At 53.1% G+C, this 12,717-nt stretch overlaps 1 protein-coding gene across 6 annotated transcripts in view; it reads left to right on the forward strand.

Moving 5' to 3' along the window:
• Nucleotides 1-12,717, forward strand: part of PALD1 (phosphatase domain containing paladin 1) — an 88,110-nt gene that overhangs the window by 58,865 nt on the left and 16,528 nt on the right. For all 6 annotated transcript variants that reach the window (XM_027962460.2, XM_027962462.2, XM_060406589.1 and 3 more), the window contains 6 exons: nucleotides 439-555; nucleotides 634-789; nucleotides 1,103-1,285; nucleotides 2,405-2,545; nucleotides 2,767-2,838; nucleotides 7,218-7,358. In XM_027962460.2, the coding sequence (XP_027818261.1) occupies nucleotides 439-555; nucleotides 634-789; nucleotides 1,103-1,285; nucleotides 2,405-2,545; nucleotides 2,767-2,838; nucleotides 7,218-7,358 (810 nt within the window). The remainder of the gene's footprint in view (nucleotides 1-438; nucleotides 556-633; nucleotides 790-1,102; nucleotides 1,286-2,404; nucleotides 2,546-2,766; nucleotides 2,839-7,217; nucleotides 7,359-12,717) is intronic.

Raw genomic sequence — 12,717 nt, forward strand, 5'->3', positions numbered from 1 at the left:
GCCACTTGGGATTGGTTACAGCCCTGATTCCTGTGGGGTTGGGCTAAGCATTGCCCTCAGTGATGATGGGTGATGGGATCTGCCTGTGAACAAAATGGGGCCATTCTCAGGCCTTAAGAAGTGCTTGCAGCTCTGGTTACTGGTCAGTACCTGCTCTTCTGTCTCAAACCCAAGTGCTCTGGGCAGGGAGGGAGTGAGGAGAACTGCTTCTGGTAGCTTTGCCGCCAGCATCGCGTCTTTGAGTCTCAGCTTCCTTATCTGGAGAGTGGGCACCATCGTTCTTGTCCATGCTGGGGTGGTTATAAGGCTCCACGCGTGCAAAAGTGCTTTGTAAACTGTTAAGTGCTGGTCTTATCCCCCATCCCCCACGCCCACCTGGGGCCAGGCTCTGAACCTCAGTGGCTGCTGTGGGTCCCAGGCTTGCTGCTGTCCTGACAGGTGGCAGATGACCTCGTCTCCCCAGATGCACTCAGCACCATCAGAGAGATGGACGTGGCCAACTTCCGCCGGGTGCCCCGTTTGCCCATCTACGGCATGGCCCAGCCCAGTGCCAAGGTGACCGCCCTGGGGGGCACACTTGTGGGGCGGGGGAGGGCGATTGAGCCCTTTCACTGATGGCCTTCCTGTCCCCAGGCCCTGGGGAGCATCCTGGCCTACCTGACCGACTCCAAGAGGAGACTGCAGCAAGTTGTATGGGTCAACCTGAGGGAGGAGGCTGTGCTTGAGTGTGACGGGCGAACCCACAGTCTGCGGCCGCCTGGGCCCCCCATGGCCCCTGACCAGCTGGAGGTGGGGCTCCCCTGCCTTGTACCACCCCTCCATTGGAGGCCTTCTGGGGAGCTGGCCTGAAAGGGTCTTCAGAAGCTTGTATGCTCCTGTTGTACAGTTGGAGAAGCGGGCCCCGAGAGGAGCGTCTCAGGGAGTGAGTGACTGATTCAAGACTGTCGTGCTAGGCCCGGTCTGCTTAGAAACCTAGAGGCTCGAGAAGGTGCAGTGATAGGCCCCAAAGCCAGGACTGTCCTGGCCGCAGCCGGCTCTGGTCTTTCAGGGCTGGCCTGGGGTTTGCCTTGTGGCCTGAGCCCTCTGTCCCACCCTCCCCTAGAACCTGGAGACCCAGCTGCAGGCCCACCTGACCAGGCCTTCCCCCGATGCTGAGGGCCCGCAGACCCACAGGTTCCAGACGTGCCTTACCATGCAGGAGGTCTTCAGCCAGCACCGCGGGGCCTGCCCCGGCCTTACCTACCACCGCATCCCTGTCCCGGACTTCTGCGCCCCTCGCGAGGAGGTGAGAGGGCCGAGCAGCTGAGGCCTCCAGGGAGGGGAGGATGCCCTCGCTGTCTCCCTCGGGCCTGGATCTTGGCTGTGGGCACAGCTCCCGGAGGGACTAAGAGCCTGTGCTGCACGCTTTCAGAGCGGCCTCCATGGTTTATTCCCGTGCCTTCCAGGCTTTGCGTTTATATGTGTGTGTTTTATGTGATGGAAGTGTCTGTGGGGTGGGTGAGCATGTGTGTGCTGTTGGTGGGGTCTGTGTGTGTTCAGAGTAGTTGGGAGTGTGGTTGTGGAGTATGTGTGTGTGTGTGTGTGTGTGTGTGTGTGTGTGTGTGTGTATCTGGCGGCTGTGAGGTGCCGCTTGTCTTTCCTAGGGGACGTATGGAGAGCGGGTTTTGGGGAGTGCTGTGAGGTGGTGTGTGTATGGGGTTTGTGGAGGGGCTGCTGCAGAATGCTTTGCGTGACGGAGGGCATTTGTGTGTGCGTGTGTCATCTATAGGTCTGTGCGTGTGTATGTCTTGTGTAGTCTGTCTCTAAGGTTTGTGTGGAGTGTGTGCCTGGCGTGTATTGTGTGGGGGTCACTGTGTGCCTGTGTGGTGTGTCCGTTGTTGGGGGGGCATGTCTGTCTGCGCCCGGCCTGCTGAGTGCCTGGTGTGGTGCGTGGTGACGGCTTGTGTTTCCCCCGCGCTTGGCTCTGTGGTCTGGTTGCCTGTGGTTTGTTGCCCCCTAGTGGTCTTGTGCTGCAGTGCTTGGCTGAGGTCCAAACTGCCCTGAAGCTGGGACCTGGGGTGGGTCCACCTCGGGTGGGCAGTAGGGCTGGGGGTCCACATGTGGCCTGCGGGCACAGCACATGGCAATATGTATGTTCTCCCTGGCAGGTGGTAGCAGCTGGAGCCTCAGGTGTGTGCTTGTGTGCGCTCACCTGTCCAATGCCAGGTTATATGGGGGTATATATACCCCCTTACACGCACAAGGTCTTGTGTGCACCTCAGTGAGCGGAGTGTGTGCAATACCAGGTTATGAGCCTGACACGACCGGGCACTGGACAGGCACTCCCAGGGCAGCTGCCTGGGCCGCCTCGGGAATCAGTGCAGCAGGAGCACCCGCTGACTCTGACCTCCGTTTCCCTGTGCAGGACTTTGACCGGCTGCTGGGGGCCCTGCAGGCTGCCCTTGCCAAGGACCCGGGTACTGGCTTCGTGTTCAGCTGCCTCAGCGGCCAGGGCCGGACCACAACCGCCATGGTGGTGGCTGTGCTTGCCTTCTGGCACATCAGAGTATGTGAGGACAGGGGTCTGCCCAGGCAGGGGGCCAGCTGGTCCCTGGGGACCCTGCTAAGGCAGGATGGTCTGGGGGGCTGAGCTGGTGCCTGGTGTGGTCCCAGAGGCCCCTCCCATTAGCCCTGGGCAGACGGTGTGTGGGCTGGCAGACCCCCGTATGGGCTCTGGGCGTGGGGCTTGGGGACGGGCTCCCAGTCTCAGCAGTCGTCCTCTCTCAGGGCTTCCCCGAGGTGGGCGAGGAAGAGCTCGTGAGCGTGCCTGATGCCAAGTTCACCAAGGGCGAGTTTGAGGTGAGTGTGCCCCCTAGGGTTTCTGGGGGACACCTGGGGGAGGAGAGAGGGTGAGTCTCCCTGGCAGGTCTGGAGGGATGTTCAAAGCTCCTCCCAAGGCCATCACCTTCTTCAATCTCCTCGTATCAGCACTTCCCTGTCTCCATTTCACAGATGAACAAACCAGGGCACAGGGTAGCTTGGCTCTGGGCCCTGGCAGATGGCTGTGAGAAGTGGGGGCCGAACCCCTCCCCATTCTTCCTGCCCCTGCTGCTGGATGGCTGTGTGCCCTCGGGAGGCCACTGGCCACTGTCTCGTCTAGGCAACATTGATGACCACCTCACAGGCACCTGGGGCCCATCTGTGGCTGGCGGCCTTGTGCAGGGCCATTTTCCACCCACCCTCATTTCAGGTCAGGGTCTTGGATGGACCGCACTGACCGTGCACATTCAGCCACCAGGTACCCTACCCTGCCATGTGTCATCTTCCCTGACACCCTGCAGGGAGGTGGCAGTGTCCCTCCCTGTCTGACGGACGGGGCATGTGGAACTCAGGAGTTGGCATGGGGCTGCCCAGTGTCAGCGTCGTGCTCAGCTCCTGCCTACCTGGCCAGCCTCGCCAGTGCCCCTCTGCCGCCCAGCCCCTCCCTGCTGTCCTGACACCCAGGCCTCGGTGCAGCGCCTCAACCGCCCCAAGCGCTTTCGGCCTCCGGGCCTTTGCCCGGTCCCCTTGCCCTGGACCACTTCTCTCTTCTTTCTCCTGGCTGATTCACAGGTTCTTCTCCTTTGATTTTTTTATTGTGGTAAAATATGCATAACGTAGAGCCTGCCTTCTGGCATTAAGTACATCCATGCTATGGTACGGCCTTCACCACCATCTCCAGAACGTTTTCCTCAGGCCAGATTCACCATATCCCCTAACTCCCCATCATCCCTCCCTCCTCTAGCCTCTGGGAGCCACCATTCCACTTTCTCTCTCCGTGAATCTGACTGCTTTACGTGCTTTCTGTGCGGAGAATCATGCAGCCTCTGTCCTTTGGTGACTGGCTTACTTCACCCGACACGATACCTTCAGGGTTCACTCATGTCGTAGCAAGTGTTGCGATTTCCTTTTAAAAGGCTGCATAACGTTCCACTGAAGTACTGCCCGCGTTTCGTTTATCCATTGTATCTGTCTCTGGAGACCTAGGTTGGCCTCTCCTTTTGGTTATTGTGAGTAACGCTGCTGTGAGCATGGGTGTACACATATCTGTTTGAGTCTCTGCTTTCAATTCCGGAAGAGGAATTGCTGAATCAGTTGGTAACTCACTGGTTATGTTTTGAGGAACTGTATTATTTTCCACAGCAACTGCACCATGTACCTTCCCACCAGCAAAGTACCAGGGTTCCGGTTCCTCCACAGTCTTTCCAACACTTGTTGTTTTCTGTTTTCTGCATGGTTGGTTTTTTTAAATAGCCTTCTGAGTAGGTGTGAAGTGATACTTCGCTGCAGTGTTGATTTGTGTTTCCCCAGCGATTAGTGATGTCGGATGTTGTTTCATTTGTTTTAAGGCCATTGGTTTATCTTCTTCAGAGAAATGTCTATTCAACTCATTTTTGATTGCATTGTGTTGTTGTTGAGTTGTAGGAACTCTTTATATATTCTGGATATCAATTCCTTCTTAGGTATGTGATAGTTTGGGGGATTGCCTTTTTGCTCTGTTGATAGTGTCATTTCATGCAACAGTTTTCAATTTTTTTTTTTTCCACACCATGCAGCATGAGGGATCCTAGTTCCCCAACCAAGGGTCAAATCTGCACCCCCCTGCAGTGGAAGTGTAGAGCCTTAACCCCTGGACTGCCAAGGAAGTCCTCCAAGTTTTTAATTTTGATGAAATTAGTAGATTTTTTTTCTTGTTTTCTGTCCTTTTGATGTCCAAAAAGTCATTGCTAAGTGCAGTATTATGAAGCTTTTCTTCTAAGAATTTTATGGCTTTAGCTCTTAAGTTTAGGCCTTTGATCAATTTTGAATTAATTTTTGTATATAGTATACGGTTAAGGGTCCAAGTTTATTCTTTTGCGTGTGGATATCCAGTATTCTCAGCACCATTTGTTGAATAGAATGTCCTTTCCGCATCTAATGGTTTGGCAAAAATCTTTTGACCGTATACATGGCGGTTTATTTCCAAGTCTGCGAGTCCTTCAGACGTGGTAGTTAGAACTCTCTCCATTCACACCCAGTCCCGTGCCAGGAGCTCTGTATGTGCCTCCTTCTCCACCCTTCACAGATCCCAAGGGTTAGGTGCCCTGACTACTCCCAGTTAATGCAGGGAGCCAAGCTCATCACCCTAGAACCACATCAGGGATGGGATGGGACCCGAGCACAGCCAGGAAGTCAGCCTCTGAATCTGTGTTCTACCGTTACATCCTGTGACCCAGGAATACTCTGTACCCACATCCTCACCCGTCTCTAGCATCCTCATGTCTAGACCAGCTTCCTCTGGGATTAATTGAGGTCTGTCAAGCCCACAGCCCAGTGGGGAGCATTTAACAGAGTATGAAGAGGGCTGAAATAGACATTGGTGCTGAGGGCTGAGGGTATACCTTGGGGGAGTCCAGGAGGGCTTCGTGGAGAAGGTGACATTTGAGTGCATTTTCAGAAGGACGAAGGAGTCTGCCTGGGGCTGTGGGGAGGGGTAGTATGCAGAGAGGATCAAGTGTGCAGAGGAGGGAGTCTGGAAAGGGCAGGAGCTATGGGAGGCTGCGGTTGAGCAGAATGGAAGGGTTTGAGGTGGGGGACACTGATTGTGAGAACCTTGGAGGGCCACACTGTGTATTTGATCTTAACCTTGAGGCCAGTAGGGAAGCAGGGGAGGTTGGGATCAGAGTCTTATGCTGGAGGCCAGTGTGTGAAGGAAGGCATGGAGAGGGGAAGCTGGGGCCTAAGTGAGGATGAGCCTGCCCAGTGAACAGAAGCCCAGTCCCCACTGGTCGGTCTTGGGGACCATTAGTGGTGGAGCAAAGAGGGAAGACAGCAGGATGACCTTGGGTTTCCGGCTGGTGCTGGTGAGCCAAGGAGAGGAAAGGGAGGAACGATCCACCAGGAGAGGCTAAGAGTTTGGTGCCTTGCATTCGAAAAAGCTGCAGCCCTCTGCTGGGGAGCTGCCCCAGGGTCATGCTGGGGGCCTGCCTGTGGTCCATACTCCTCTCCAGTGAGGTGTCCTACCCAGAGCTCAGAATCCAGGCGTGGATTAGCCCAGGGTCCTCCTCTCCTGCCACTGGGCTGTAGCTCCACCCCCGCCCGGTGTGCCAGCTCAGGGCCAGTTCCTCTGAGAAACACAGGGGTGAGGGAGACCTACCTCCCCAGCCCGACCACCAGTGTGATCCCGCTAGGACGCAGCTGTGGGGATGGGTTAGATTGAGAGAAGAGCTGAGTTAGTCCGGTTTTGGTCTTTTGTTCATTTACATCATCCCATGGAATGCCTCCTAGGTGGAAAATCTCTTGCTCTTGGGGGTCTGGGGGCTCCTTGTCTGGTGGGGAGTGGATGTGAACAGGTGAGCACGTGGGTGTGTAAGATGGATGTGTAGGTGGCGGTCGACCTCAGGGCTGTGAAAGGACTATGTGGGCTTTTGGGATGGGTAGACTGAGAGGGCTCCAGGAAGGCGCTGGGCCCATAGGAGGAGTTTTGAGTGAGGCTGGGAGGCAGGTGGGGTCAGACACTGGGCGACCTTGTAGATGTGGGGAAGCTTTCAGTTTTTATGTTGAGTGTAAGGGAGCCAGGAAGAGATTGAAGTTACCCAAATAGGAAGCGCTCACACTTACACTTTTGTAAGGCCTCTCTGGCTACCAGTGAGGGGGAGGAGGCGGGGCCGCTGCAGTGGGTGGGGGTGCTGGAGGCCTGGATCGCTGCTGGCGCAGGGTGTGGGGGTGCAGGGTAGAGTGAGCCAGAGCGAGGTCCACAGCAAGTGACTGGGAGGGTGGGAGGAGCCCTGCACTGCAGAGTGACCTTAACTGGCCTCAGTCTCCCCAGGTAAAGGAAAGCTGTCTACACTGGGTTTCCCAGAGCTGGGTGTCCCCGAAGTGCCTGCAGGGTGGAGGGAGAGCCAGTGGGGCCCCACCTGAGGCTTATCATACGCCCGCTGCTCACCCCGCCAGCTCCAGTTACACGACAACTATCCGTTTTATGGATTAGAGTCCTGGATAAGGTTCCATTTGAAGCAAGGTTCCTGCTGCTTGAAAAAATAAGCCCCTTGGGAGCCCTCGCCTCCGAGCTATCCGGGAACACCCTTGGGTCCCGTCCCTGTCTGAGAAGTGAGGGGCCATCAGGGCCAGTGCGGCCCTTAGTGTGGGCGAGCCAGTTGCTGGCGCTGGAGGCCCCCGACTTGGTTTCTGTTCAGCTCACCCCCTGCCTCTGGCCCCAGGTGGTGATGAAGGTGGTGCAGCTGCTGCCCGACGGGCACCGGGTGAAAAGGGAGGTGGACGCGGCACTGGACACGGTCAGCGAGACCATGACGCCTATGCACTACCACCTGCGGGAGATCATCATTTGCACCTTCCGCCAGGTGAGCCCCGGCCCGCGTGCCGTCCCCACGTGCACAGCCTAGGAGGGGCTGACCTGGGTGAGAGGTGGCTAGGGCGCCCCACAGGACCCACAGGGGCTCTCAGGCCCTTCTCCACCTCCGGGAGGTCAGGGTGATCCCTGCCGTGGAAGCACGCCCAGCCCTGACTTTCCCCAGCTGGATTCTGCGGTGCTCGGTGGGGTGTGTGCGGGGGTGAGGTTCAGAGGATTCGGCAGCTGCTGTGGCCCTGGGATCCGTCAAGGCTGTGACTGCTCAGACGAAACACCCTGTCCTCAATCCCTGTGGTGCCAGGCATTCACCCTCCAGTTTCTGGGCCACAGGAGGCCCTGGGGGTCCTGGGCAGGAGGCAGGTGGGTGGATGGGTCCTGGGGAGCGGCTGTTTAATATCCGGCAGGAAAGCCATCCAGTGTTTTCACAGCTGATGCTGCCTGAGGGACTGAGCATTCAGTTATACAAATCAGAAGTTTTCTATAAAAGTCCAGATTTCATATAAAAATTCAGAATTTCAGCCGATTTAGAAAAAACAAGCCCTTTAGTAAACCATGGTCCCAGGCACTCTCACACGTGGCCCAGCTGGTGCAGTCACATAACCCACGGGGGCTGCTCTGGCCCTCAGACTCCGGCCTCTGGTCTCTGTGTGGAGCATACTGACCTGTCTAATTCTGTTCCTCTCTGACCCAGTGAACTTGACTGTCTGCTGGGCAGAGGAGGGTGCTGGCGTGGGAGGGGACAATTGTGAAGGGAGAGGGAGCTTTGAGAAGACTGTGCCCCAAGTGAGTGAGCACCCCCATGGGTGCTGACCTGCGGTGGGGCAGCGGTCCCCAAGAAGGGGCAGCTCCGAGCCAGCCCCACGCTCAGCCTGCCCTGGGCACGCGTTGTGAATAGCTGATCCAGGCCAACCTTTGCTTAGGGTCACAGATCAGATCACGGATGGGGGAAAGGATGTTTGGCTGGAGGCAGGCCACCTGGGGTCAGTTGGAAGGGATACCAAATTTGGGGTGGGGAAAGTGGTTAAGGAGTTTCAGACTTTGCTGGGCTTTGAAAGATGGGAGATAGTTTTCCCCACGGCCAGCAGCTCCCTTTGGAGTTGCCTGTGGGTCTCCCTCCTGGCGGTCTGGTATCCTGCCACCAGGTGGCAGCAGTGAACCGAGAGCCCGAGTGCTTCCTGCTCAGGAGACGTTGAGAGAGTAGAGAACCAAGCTTCCACTTCTCTCTGTAGCTAGAGGCCTGAGTAGTAGGAAAGGAATGCCTAGCTCTGCTTCAAAATACCGCCGGTCCCCTCCCGACGCTGACCACACTCAGTCAGAGTACCCCTCTTCACAGCCTCTTCCTTCTGGCCCTGCTGGCTCTTTGCTGCCTTCAGGCAATCCAGGGGTCCCCCCACCCCACCAAAGCTGATAGACCCTCCCTCCTCTGAGCTCTGCAGCCATGGATGCTCACTGTGGGGCACACAGAGGGTGCAGCAGGGGGCATCAGGAGGGCATGAGCCTCGGGAAGAGAGGAGAGGTCCCACAGAGCAGGCCTTGAACCGTCCTGATGTAAGGAGAGCCAGGGAGCGTTGCTTCAGATGGGAGGGACTGCCTGTACAAAGGCCAGGAGCTGGGAAAGTGCAGAGAGTTCAGAGGTGGTGAAGGTGCTTCGGTGCCCACGAACAGAGTTGTGTTGGAAATTGTCAGAGATGAGATTGGACGGGTAAGCTGGCTCTGCTCTGTTGGCAGTGGGAGGGGAGGGTGGGGTGGCTGGGACTAAGTGCAGAAGATGCTCTGGCTGCTTTTGGAGTTTGGGGTGTTCTAATGGAAACAGAACCAGCAGAGGACTCTCGTTCCCTCCCCATAAGATCTGGCCACTTACCCCTATTCCAAAGGCCAGGATGGTGCCAACCTCTGCTGTGGGAAGAGGGGAACCCCTGAACCCCATCCCTGGTGTTGGTGATTGGGGGATAAGGGTCTGGGACAGAAGCAGGGTACAGAGTCATTCCCCAATGTGGCCACCAGGTGGCCCCAGTGAGCTGCGCTTAGGCTAAACTCTGAAAAGAGCCCAAGAGCTGAGGGGCCTGAGACACCCTCCAATTCAGTTCTTCTCACCCTGGCTGTACAATAGATTCACCTGGGAGCTTTAAAATAGGCCCATGCCTGAGCTTCATCCCCAGAGAGTCTGATTCAGTTGGTCTACTAGGGATGGGGGTGGCTAGGGCATGGATCTTTTCCTTAAGTAACAGGTAATTCTGAAGAGCAGTTGAGCGCTGCATACTCCAAGCCAGGGCCCTGAACTTTAGGAGGTTCCGGAGTACCTGGAGGATGTTAGATGCATGTTTCTGGGCCCAGCATGACCTTTGCTCCTGTAGGTCTGGGTGTCTAGCAAGCTCCTAGATGCTGCTGCTACTCCTGGGCGGGGGCCACAGGGGGGTCTAACATGTCGTGTCTTGCCCTCTTGATCTCTCCTTTGCTTTTATATATATATATATATATATATATTTTTTATTGAAGTATAGTTCACTTAAAACATTTCAGGGGCATAGCAAGGTGATTCAGTTATATATGTAATATATATATGTTTTCAGATTATTTCCCATTACAGGTTATTATAAGATATTGGCTATAGTTTCCTTGCTCTCTCCTTTTCATAACAGTTGTTTTGAGGTGTAACTCATACACCATACAAATCACTTATTTAAAGTGTGCAAGTCAATGGTTTTTAGTGTATTCACAGGGTTTATAATCATCACCACAATCAAGTTTAGAGTATTTTCATCACCCTAAAAAGAAGCTTCCTGTGCCCATTAGTTATCATTCCCCGATTTCCTCCCTTCCTCCAGCCCGAGGCAACCACCAGTCTGCTTTCCACCTCTGGGGATTCGCCTCTTCTGGACATTTCATATACTTGGAGTTATACAGTGTTTAGCCCTTTGTGACTGGCTTCTTTCACTGAGTGTAGTACTTTTGAGGTCTATTCGACTGTAACATGTATCCGTATTTCACTCCTTTTTGTGACTAAACCCTCTTCTTGTTGTATGGACAGATCCCATTTTGTCTCTCTCTTCATCAGTTGATGGGCATGGGCTGTTTCTGCTTTCTGGCTATCATGAATATAAAGCTGCTATGACATGCATTTGTGTGGACGTCTTTTGTAGGAGTGGAATTGCTGAGTCACAACTTTAGGTTCCATCTTTCGGGGAAACTGCCAGACTGTTTTCCAGAGTGGCTGTGCCATTTTATGCGCCCATCAGCGGTGTGTGTGAGGTTCCAGTGTACTGTATCCTCACTGTTACTGGTGATTGGCCTTTTTTTTTTTAATTAAAAAATTTATTTATTTATTTGGCCATACTGCATGGCTTGTGGGATCTTAGGTCCCCGATCAGGGACTGAACCCACATGTTCTGCAGTAAAAACATGAAGTCCTAACCACTGGACTACCAGGAAATTCCCTGGAAATTGTCCTTTTTGGTCTGTCTAGTCAAGGCTATGGTTTTCCCAGTGGTCATATATGGATGTAAGAGTTGGACTGTGAAGAAGGCTGACCACCGAAGAATTGATGCTTTTAACTGTGGTGTTGGAGAAGACTCTTGAGAGTCCCTTGGACTGCAAGGAGATCCAACCAGTCCATCCTAAAGGAGATCAGTCCTGGGTATTCATTGGAAGGACTGATGTTGAAGCTGAAACTCCAATACTTTGGCCACCTCATGCAAAGAGTTGACTCATTGGAAAGGACCCTGATGCTGGGAGGGATTGGGGACAGGAGGAGAAGGGGATGACAGAGGATGAGATGGCTGGATGGCAACACCAACTCAATGGACATGAGTTTGAGTGAACTCCGGGAGTTGGTGATGGACAGGGAGGCCTGGTGTGCTGTGATTCATGGGGTCGCAAAGAATCGGACACTACTGAGTGACTGAACTGAACTGAACTGAACCCATGATAGCTGTGGTCCAGACGATTAGGTGGCTTCTTACCTGGTCACTGAGGACTTTTGTGGGTAAAATAGGACCTGAAGTCCTTGCCTCCTGTATGGGAGACTGTGTGTCTCTCTGCCCCTCTAGGAGGCAGTGACTGGGTGCTCTGGCAGAGTGTGGAGTGATGGGTTTCCCTAAGGTTCCTGAGTGGGGGTCCAGCAGATCCAAGAGGAAGGGGAGGTGGGGTGCTCTTGCTGACAGAGTCAGTTGGGAAGAGGCAGGGAATCAGTTTGGGGAGTATTGCCATCTTAACAGTAGTCACTCTTCTAACCCATGAAAATGAGGTATTTTTCCCTTTACTTAGGTCTCTAATTTCTTACATGACGTAGTTTCCAGAGTGTAAGTTTTGTACTTCCTTTGCTAATTTTATTCCTAAGTGTGTTGTTATTTTTATGCTATTATAAATGGAATTGATTTCTTAATTTTATTTTTTCAGTTTGTTTAATGCTACTGTATAGAAATACAACTGGTATTTATATATGGATCTTCTACTTTGCAATCTTGCAGAACATATTTTTTAGTTTTAATACTTTTTATTAGTGAATTTCCTTAAATTTTATGTATACAAGATCATGTCATCAGCAAATAGATACTTTTGTCTTTCCAATCTACATGCCTTTTATTAAATTTTCCCTGGCAAGGTCTTGATATACAATGTTGACTAGAAGTGGCAAGAACAGATAATCTTCTCTTGTTTCTGATCTTAAGAGGAAAGCGTTCTGTCTTTTCACCATTAAGTATGATGTCAGCTGTGGGTTTTTCACAGATATCCTTTGTCAGACTGAAGAAGTTCCTCTGCATTCTTAGTTTATTGAGTGTGTTTTTTAATGAAGAGATGTTAACTTTTAACAAATGCCTTTTCTGTTTCCATTGAGATGATTCTTTGGCTTTTGCCCTTATTCTGTTGGTGGAGTGTATTATTGGAATTGATTTTTGGGTGTTAAACTGAGCTGGCATCTGTGGGATAAATCCTTCTTGGTCATCTTGCATCTCTGGGATAAATCCTTCTTGGTCATGGTGTATGATCTTCTTTATGTCTTGCTGCATTTGGTTTGTTGAGGATTTTTGCATCAAATTCATAAAAGCTACTGATCTATAGTTTTCTTTTTCTATGATGTGTTTGTGTGGTTTGGCATTAGGTGATGCTGGCCTCATACAATGTTGTGTGTGTGTGTGTGTGTGTGTGTGTGTGTGTATGTGTGTGTGTGTGTGTGTGAGTTGCTTAGTCATGTCCGACTCTGCGACTCTATGGACTGTAGCCTGCCAGTCTCCTCAGTCTGTGGGATTCTCCAGACAAGAATACTGGAGTGGGTTGCCATTTCCTTCTCCAAGGGATCTTCCTGACCCAGGGATCGAACCCAGGTCTCCCTCATTGCAGGCAGATTCTTTACC

The sequence above is a fragment of the Ovis aries genome, chromosome 25 (genome assembly GCF_016772045.2).
Source record: "Ovis aries strain OAR_USU_Benz2616 breed Rambouillet chromosome 25, ARS-UI_Ramb_v3.0, whole genome shotgun sequence".
Lineage (NCBI taxonomy): Eukaryota > Metazoa > Chordata > Mammalia > Artiodactyla > Bovidae > Ovis > Ovis aries.